We start from the raw sequence: 10,038 nt of genomic DNA on the forward strand, positions 1-10,038 counted from the left end.
TCTGTCTGTCTGTCTCTCTTCCACTCTCTCTAAAAAAATCCTCAGGTGAGGATTTTTTTTAAAAAAAAGAAAAACATACTTTCCAACTGTGGCAAATTAGCTTTTGGAAAAATAATCTGATACAATTTCCATAAAGGGGGAAAAAAACCTGTTCTTGTCTATTCCATGGATCTATCCTTGAAAACAGAATTCTTATCAGATAGATGGAGTTAAAACTTGAGGTCAATGTCCCACTGGCTAAGTTAAACAGATCTCTTAGTCAACAGAGATAGATGTTAATGGTTACTGCTTTATTATAGACATTTCAACCATGTAATTAAATTATTATCTAGTTTGCAGATACTAATTTGGAATCTCATTATATTTACTAAAAAGGACCTTCATAAAAATGATGTAGATAAAGCATCTCCACATTTATAAGTGTATACTAATTATTTCATCCTGATTCATGCTGTTGTTGTTTTTTTAAAAAGTCCCTTTTAATCTTTAGACAGTCACATTTCTGAAGGACTCCTTTCAATGTTCTGCTAGCTAATAACATTACTAGCATTTTCTCCACATATTTTTTATTTTTTATACTAGAGGCCCATTGCACAAAGAGATTCGTGCAATAGGCCTTCCTTCCCCTGGCTGCCAGCACCAGTTTTCCTCCGGCACCCAGGACCCAGGCCTTCGATCCGACCGCAGCAGAGAAGCCAAGCCTCTTCAGTCTTCAGTTGTCTTCAGTCTTCAGTCGTCTTCAGTCTTTGCTCTGTGCCTGTATATGCAAATTAACCACCATCTTTGTTGGGTTAATTTGCATACTCATCCTGATTGGCTGGTGGGCATAGCGGAGTGACACCAATTTGCATGTTTCTCTTTTATTAGTGTAGATTATATCCTATCCCAGGCACCAGCAAGTAACCTGGGTATTCATTCACTCAAACTTTTCCCAAAACTTTAAGAATCTGCATTAATCAGAAGCCAGTACAAATTTACCCAAGTGTCTGACAATAGGAATCCACTTGGAAACAATTTGAACTTGAAATCTGAAAACTGTTTTGGTCGTAAAACACAATGTTTCAAGACGTCCATCAGTAAATAACACAGAGTGCCATTCTAGGCTAAACGCTGCTCGTGGTAGATGTGGTGATAGAGGGGGGATCCTTCTTGTCCTGGAAATGTTTACATCCACATAGGGAGACTTCACACAAACAACTTCAGAGCAGTTAAAAAGCATCCTATCAACACGGGCCAAGTTGACTGCGTGCCAAGGACAAACTCCCCTGGCACTGTGAACGGAGAGCTGCTTCACAGATGGTCTGCACAGATGCTTGAACACAGTGAATAACTTGAACAGGGTCCGCCCTGGGTCACTGCAGTCTTTGTGATTCCAGTGCGATCATGAAAACAAAGCTTATAATTCAAGGAATTAGACTTTACCGTTAATATTCACATTGTATGTTTCTTGAAAGAAAGTAGGCTATTTTGTTATAGACCCTAATACATATACAAAGTGAGACAACACATTCTTAATTAAGTTTATATATCTATAGTGTCTTTTATATTTCTATAATATCTTTGCCTCAAGGAGTTAGACCTGTTTTTAGGTAGTAGGAAATTTTTAAAAAATATATTTTTATTGATTTCAGACAGGAAGGGAGAGGGAGAGATAGAAACATCATTGATAGAGAGAATCATTGATCGGCTACCTCCTGCACACCCCACATTGGGGATCAAGCCCACAATCCAGAGAATGTGCCCTGACCAGGAATCGAACCATGACCTCTGGTTCATAGGTCAAAGCTCAATCACTGAGCCACACTGGCCAGGTAGTAGTAGCTAAGGTTTTACTAAACCATGAATACATTTATCCCAGAGGTCAGGTATGTATTTTCAAATTCATAGTGAAGTAGAGTAAGGACCTCTTGCTATACAAAAGGATCTAAAGTGACTTTATAGGATTTGACACCATAGGCACAGTCTTAACCACGGTCACCCTTGTGCAAGCTTCCCAGGGTCCCTCCAACCACGGCCATCTGGTGAACTTCAAACATTTCCCACACACCAAAATCAATTTGGCCTCCAGAGACTCAAACCTTAAACCCTCAATTCAAAACTAAGGGACTATAAGTTTATTTAAGATATTGTTACTATTATGTTTTAATTACTAATGTTTACCTCTATTTTCTCTGTATAATGGGGAGATGAGTACATTTTTTAAATGCCTATTTATTAATGGCTCGTCAAGTGCAATTTTTCTTGAACTTCTAAATAACAGAACTGCCTTGGTCAGGTAGCTCAGTTGGTTAGAGCGCCATCCCAATATGCTAAGGCTGCAGGTTCAATCTCTAGTCAGGGCACGTAGTAGAAGAATCAGCCAATGAATGCATAAATAAGTGGAATAAAAAATCAATGTTTCTCTTTCTCTGCCTGTCTCTCTAAGATCAATCAATAAATAACATTTAAAATAACAGAATTATTACAGCATTATTTACAAGTTAAATATCAAGTCAATCCTATTTAACCCCTGTAGTGCCACTGACCTTCAGTTCTACGGGATTATTGGGAAATGCTCTCTCAGACATTGTGGTCACATGGTGTCGAATCCACTGGATGAGGTAGTTCACCATATTCTGGTATTCAATCCATTTGACTTCAACATCCTAGAACAAGAAAATGACAGGAAAAGCCCATGGCTGTAGATAGTAAGATTCATATCTAACACAATTTAGTCAAAGGTCATTCTGTGTATTTACATATCTTTAAGCCGGCTAAATGGTTCATAGGTCAAAGCTCACGCAGTCCTCAACCTTTCCATGCATCCCAATCCTTCCCACGTACACAGCTTTAAAACCATGCTATCCACAGTGGCCTGATGACTGCCAATTCTGATCCAGAGACAGGGCTGCCTGGGCACTGTGGGGAGAAGGGTTCTGAGGCAGCGCCCCAGCACAGCAGAAAAGACTTCCACAATCAACTTGCCAGGGGCTCAAGAAGGGGAAATGACAGCTTGCATAAGCCAAGTTGGTTGCCACTCTGTCAACCTTTTTAGATCTAAGTCCCCTTTATGTATGAAACTCAAAAGAGCTATAAATTATGTAAGAAACCAGACAGGAATGAAAGCTACAGGAAATATCTATGGTGAGATTACTCAAGTACTCATTTTGCAAACTTTTTTAAATGGAGAAAACTGGAAGGTTGTCAACTGCTATATTCAATTAAATATTTGATAAATTCTCATTATGTTCACAAAGCATTGTGCTAAGTGTCGTAATAAAAATATATTGCTTGAAGACATAATACCTATTATCAAAGTGTTACTGTCTAGATGGGGAGACAAGAGAGATTCATAATATGAACAGCTGAGCAAAATGAAAAGCAGTATTCAATTAAGTGTTGAAATAACTGGTAGTATATGCTAGGAGTTGAGATAAGAATCAGGTAAGCATCGGTGTGCCTAAAGTGGTCACTAAAAGCTCCTTGGGAAGAGGTTCTCAATCCCTGAGCAGTTCTCAAACTTCCAGTAATTGTTGCGGGGGGGGGGGGGGCGTGGGGGGTGGGGGGCAGGCAGCGGGTAAGGCGGAAGAGAGGAGAGGAGGGCATAAAAAACAGAGTCCCAAGTGAATCAGGACTCTGAAATAGGAATGCCCTGGCTACCAGCAAACAGTTTGTGTTGAGATGTCAGAGCTAAAAATGAAGAAAAGTTAAATTTATATATGCAGAATTTTGAATGTCAGAATATCTAGAATGAAGTTAATCGTGCAAGTCATATGTAGCCACTGAACGTTTTCAAGCTAATTTGGTGACTGTGCAGAGTTGATGTGGGGAGAAAAGGGGGAGATGGAAAACCATAGGAAAGCTATCACCCTGGTTCTAAGAGTCAGGAATGGGGTGGAGGTAGTGAGACAATAGAATAGCCACAAGAAACATTCTCAAGCAACAGTCAACACTGAGTCCTTGGAGAACTGTGTTAAATCAGAGGAGAGGATAAACATGGAAGCAAGTTACTTAGGGATCAAAAGAACAGATAAAGCTTTTGAGAGGAAGAACATGAGGAAGAGAAGGGAAAATAAGTCTAAAAGCAGCAGCATACAAAGGTGAAGTAAAATATCAGGAAAGAGAGCTCACCAAGATGAGCTCCTAAATCTTCAAAGTAAAATTTTTTTTAATGGTGTCTGCAAGGAGGAGGGAGAAAGGCCCAGGGTGAGGGGTGCTCACCCCCAAGTGCAGAATGCGTGTAGGGTTTCCTGTCTCTTCCAGAAATGCATAAGCACTTGTTAGCATCACCACTAAAAAATGCACAATTGAAAGGAATTGCACAAACCCGTGGCAAATTGTGGACTAATAAAAGATCCAAAGCCACATTTCAGAGACATTGCCCTGCTTACAAAGGAGCTCTGTCAATTTGGCAAAATAAATTGCCTTCCTCTGGGTCTCACTGTTAAATTAGAGAAGCAATACCGAGCCAACTTCTCTCATGGAATCGTATGAGATAATAAACGTCACTGAAAGTGACTTCAAACATGAGATATTCTATAGAAATACATCAAATAGAGAAGCTGTAAAATAGCAAGTTAAAAAATAAGTATCTCCAAAATGCAGTGGTTTGTAGTTACTATTTATAAAAAAAAAAAAAAAGTAACTCTGAATACCCTACTTTTTGATACTGAACAAGTGTTTTCTTGTTATATTTTAATTTTAATAATGGAATGATACCATCCAAGTGCATGCAATATCAGTTTGATAAATAGCATATTAAAATCAACTTCTTTTAAAAATATTTTATATTTAAGACAAAAAGCACTATCAAAGAATTCGGTTAAGTAGACATTGCCGAATCAGAAGCTTCTAGAATGAAAAACAATCAATACTCACATTTGCACCGATGCCTTCACCACCTTCAGGGACTTTGGGAAATGCATCATAGAGAGATGACACATACGTTATTACGGATTTTTCATCAGGAGAGGAAACATCAACGTCTAAAAGCAGCAACACAAATTATTTCAAGAGGTTGACAGATTACTGTTGATCAAACCTTCAGGCCACATCTAGTCAAGGCAACAGCTCACCTTCAGGATCCAGGAGTCTGTTAACGCCAATTTTTTCTGCTACATAAAAAGCGTGCTCTAAATTTGCAAGGTTGCTTTGAACAGCAACAGTATTCATGTCTATCAGGTCCGGCCTAGGAAAAAATGCATTGTATTAATTACGTTTTCTCAGGTGCCTTTTCAACATTATATTTACATGCATATCTATTTATATAACAACTGCTGCAAATATTCATTCTAAGCCCGTGTTAAGGAGATTTTCACCAAACAATTGCTTGCTTATCTCAGAAACGTGTGGCAAAGGCAAGTGTAATGAGGAAAAATATAAAAATTTGAACACACATAACTTTCGGTCAGGTCTACAAATCCCTCATAATCAGAATCTATAAGAACATCTGTCCCATTCAACCTATGCAAGTTCCACTACTCAACACCCTTCCAATCCAGCCAGCATCTCTCAATGTTTCTCCCCAAACACAAAAGCTCATACTCAGCATGGCATCCCCCATCCATCCAGGATGTCCTTCCCTGTCACTCTCATCTTCTACAATCCTATTCGTCCCTGCAAGCAGAGATCAAGCCCATCTCCTCAGTGGAGCCCTCACTCATCTTCCCAGCTCTCCGTTTCTCTCCCTGTTCCCTGAACTCCTTATACGCCTTGGCCTGTACTAGTCACGTTGGCACTTAGAACAATCATATACTTCCTTGCCCTATTAATTCACTGTTTAATGTGCATGTACATCTTGTTTCTCCCAACTAGCCAACACCAAGATGGAAAGAACCATATGTTAATACACATTTGTATTTGATTCTGCAGCTAAGATAGAGAGTGGCATATACTCAGTAGACATTCAATAAATACCTGCAGGTAAGTTGGTAAATGGGTTGGTTAGCTAGTAATTTGAATCATAAATAGCTAAATAAGCACTAGTTTGTATCTTCACAAACATGCATGTCCACACACAACACACTCTCCCCTACCACAGTCTTCTCTTCCTAATCTGTAGGACTTACATGATACTCTAAACCAGCATTTACCAACCTTTCGGACCTCACGGACCACCAGTGGTCCATGGACCACCTGTTGGTGACCACTGCTCTAAACCACAAGGGTACTTAGCTTTATCTATATGAGATGAGAAAAGACTTCTAAAATACTCCTTAAATTAGGAGGCAAAATATGCCCAAAAGCCAATCAGGAAACTTTCATCTAAAAAATAAAGCATTAGTGTCCGGACAGTGTTGCTCAGTGGTTGAGCGTCAACCCATGAACCAAGAAGTCACCAGCTTGATTCCCAATCAGGGCACATGCCTGAATTGCGGGCTCAATCCCCAGTAGAGGGGTGCAGGAGGCAGCCAATCGATGATGTTTCTCTCCCATCGATGTTTCTATCTCTCTATTCTTCTCCCTTCCTCTGTCTTTAAAAATCACTAAAAACAAATTTTTTTAAATTTTCTTTAAAAAAATCAATAAAGCATTAACCCTGTCTGGTGTTGCTCAGTGGTTAAAGTGTTGGCCTGTGCATCAAAGGTTCACAGTTCAATTCCTGGTCAGGGGCAAGTACCTGGGTTGCAGGTTCAATCCCCACCTACATGTGGGAGGCAACCAATTGATGTGTCTCTCTCACATTGAGGTTTCTCTCTCTCTCCCCTCCCTTCTCCCTTCCTTCCACTCTCTCTAAAAATTAAAGGGGGGCCCTAGCCGGCTTGGCTTAGTGGATAGAGCGTCAGCCTGCAGATTGAAGGGTCCCGGGTTCGATTCTGGCCAAGGGCACATGCCTGGATTGTGGGCTCGATCCCCAGTAGGGCGTGTGCAGGAGGCAGCCAATCAACGATTCTCTCTCATCACTGATGTTTCTATCTCTCTCTCCTTCTCGCTTCATCTCTGAAATCAATAAAGAAATATATTTTAAAAATAAAATAAAATAATAAAATAAAAATTAAAGGGGGGGAATATCCTCAGATGAGGATTAACAAAAAAAAATAATAAATTGTTAAAAGAATGCAGAAATAAATGTGGAAACAGTAAAGCCTTCAAAAAGTGTGGCACCCAGTCCCAAAGTCACTGAGTTAGAACCTATTTATCAACTTCTAAGAGAAGGCTCTCTACCCCACAGGCACTCTGGTTCCACACTTGAGGAGTGCAGAAAAGCGGGAGGACTCAGAGCTGGAGTGGGACAAATGAAATGCAAGTTATTTTGACTACTACTTGGAAGGCTGTTTACATGAGAAACTCTTTGAAATTATATCATTAATCTTAGGAAGGTAAACAGCAATCTGTACTCCTATTTTTATCTGATGAGAATGCAGACTTCCAAAGAAATCTAGTTATAGTGTTATAACTCCTTGAAGTGTTCATTACCTTGAACTACAGCTACCATTATCTACTACTTGTTTCCCAGGAAATTCTTTTGTGTTTCACATGCCACCAATTTGATCACTGAAAAGTGGCCTGGCATGTATTACAGAAACAATAAATCTCTGACACCAATAGAAGAATTAAATGACAAACCTCTAGGAATAACATTTCGTAGACACGTAGAAACTTTTTTCCCCCCGCACACAGACCCTTTTGAACAATCTGCCAACTTTAGGATTACTAAACAGATGTGTATAACAGTCTAGACAAAAACAAATACCTAAAGTTCAAAAAACTGTTTTGCTTCCATAAAGTTCACACATTTTGAAAAAAATGAAAACCAGCCTTTCTGAATCTGCCAAGTCCCCCAACAAGAAAGAGCATGTTGTTCTGCGAACCCTGCCATTAGCAAAGAACGGTGAACACTGAGTAATCCCCGACAGAATGAATCAAGTCACTGAAGAATCGAGTTTTTGAGTAAGAGAAGAAAACATAAAACTCCCTCCTGAATGACACAGTCATTTCAGCACAAAAGCAGCTGTATAATACGTGAGTTTGGATAAAGCACCTCTTTATCATGATATTTAACACTTTAATGGAACAAAAACTGAACCGGCTTTCCTCCATTAAAAAATTAAGCAAAAAGTGAAAAAGGATAAAATTTTAAAACCACTATGAAAAAGTAAGTGCCTAAACATTTTCAAAATCCTATCCCTCCCCTAATCCTCCTCGAAGGGCTCCCATTCTGCTTCGCCTCTATCCGGCTGGAGCTGCCAGAAGAGGCTCCTGCTGTGACCTGTCTCCCTTCCTTCTTTCTTCATAGTCCCGCTGGGATAACGCGACCTTTACAAACTTCAGCTATTTTCCACATAAAGAAGATGGGTTTCATTGCACTGTGCTATCTCCTTTTTGTGTAGCATTAATAGGAAATTTCATTCCCACTTCAGGTTTGACTAACCAAAGACTACACTATACTGTCAGCATGGAGAAGGCAGCAACTATGGTCCTGAATGATAGTTTAGACAGCTGAGCATGAACTATTCTGATTTCCTTAATTTCTGGAAACCTTTCAAAATCATGTAATATAACTCTCTGCTGCCTAAAATAATATATACTAGTTTTTTATGGAAAAGAGGCAATTCTAACTCTTACTTATGTCATTATTCTGTAATAATGCAATCTCCTCTGAATGAGTCAATCATCATGGATTGCCATTTTTAAAAACATATATTTATATGCCACCTTTTTCTATAAATTACTTAAAATAGCTTACAAAAAATGAAACTATAAGAAAATAACATAAATTTTAAATTTGAATTATAAAACCAAAACAGGTCATAAGATGAATGGAACAGAATAACAGATCTCAGTGGGGTGTGGGGGGTGGGAGAGGACAGGAAGAGATTAACCAAAGAATACATATGTATAACCAATGGACAGATACCTAATATGGGGAAGGCCTGGGGTGAGGCAGTGTTGAGTGGAGGGGGGCAAAATGGAGAAAATGGGAAACATCTGTAATACTGTCAGCAATAAAATAATAATAGTAATAAAATCTATATATATAAAAGCCTAAGCGACCGACCGACCGAATGACCAAACGACTGAACGACCAGTTGACTGGTTGCTATGATCAGCACTGATCACCAGGGGGCAGACACTCAATGCAGGAGCTGCCCTTTGGTGATCAGTGCGCCGCTCAGCTGACTGATGGGTACCAGAAACCGGGCTCATGGCTGACAAGCGCAGCTACAGCAGCGCGAGCCTCTCCTGCCTCAATGGCAGCACTACCAAGTGGTGGCAGCAGGCACAGTGGGGCAAGGATGAGCAGGAGCGGTGCAGTGCCTGGCCTGGGCTCGAGCTCCTCCCAGGCTGCATGCTGCTTCGCGCACTACTATATCCCCTGAGGGGTCCCAAATTGTGAGAGGGTGCAGGCCAGGCTGAGGGACCCCACTGGTGCACAAATCCATGCACAGGGCCTCTAGTAAATAAATAAAATGAGGCCAAAAAGAACAAACCACTTATATGCATGGTTAGTGCCCTTAATTTGTTCCCAAAATATAGGACAAAAGGTTACCAAAAAATGGCTGTTGCAATATAAAATAATTTTGGATAAAAGTAATGCTTATCTTTCATACAACACATCTTTAAAAAGTATTCTTCTCAACAAAATAGATATATATACCCTCATGCACGCATATACACACACATACTTATATACACATGCATCCATATGTGTACATGTATGTGGATACATGTATATGTAACATTAAGATATCCACACTGACAGATAACTATACTAGCGGAACATTAAAATTGCATAAGAACTTTTTTTTTGGTACAGATACTTCAAAGTAACTTTCTGTCCTCAAACATTCATGAATATATCAGCTCACATAAGAATTAGATACGATTCTGGGAGAAAATGCAACTATCTCTATATATAAAAGCCTAAGCGACCGAACAACCAGTCGACCAGTTGCTATGACACACACTGACCACGGGGGGGAAAGGCTCAACACAGCAGCTGCCCCCAGGTGGTCAGTGCACTCCCACAGCCAACCTCCTACAGCCAGCCAACCTCCCGCGGTCCCTCTCCCCAGCTGGCCAACCTCCCGCATTCCCTCCCCCTGGCCAGCCGGCCCA

General features: G+C 40.1%; 1 protein-coding gene across 8 annotated transcripts in view; it reads right to left on the bottom strand.

Moving 5' to 3' along the window:
* DST (dystonin) overlaps positions 1–10,038 on the bottom strand; it is a 421,009-nt gene that overhangs the window by 173,589 nt on the left and 237,382 nt on the right. For all 8 annotated transcript variants that reach the window (XR_002829777.1, XM_023755570.1, XM_023755569.1 and 5 more), the window contains exons 10-12: positions 5,055–5,167; positions 4,858–4,964; positions 2,526–2,645 (exon numbers count right to left, since the gene is read on the bottom strand). Coding sequence is in view for 7 of the 8 variants with exons in the window: in XM_023755570.1 (XP_023611338.1) it covers positions 2,526–2,645; positions 4,858–4,964; positions 5,055–5,167 (340 nt within the window). In the remaining variant the exon portion in view is untranslated. The remainder of the gene's footprint in view (positions 1–2,525; positions 2,646–4,857; positions 4,965–5,054; positions 5,168–10,038) is intronic.

Source organism: Myotis lucifugus, unplaced genomic scaffold (genome assembly GCF_000147115.1).
Source record: "Myotis lucifugus unplaced genomic scaffold, Myoluc2.0 scaffold_80, whole genome shotgun sequence".
Classification (NCBI taxonomy): Eukaryota; Metazoa; Chordata; class Mammalia; order Chiroptera; family Vespertilionidae; genus Myotis; species Myotis lucifugus.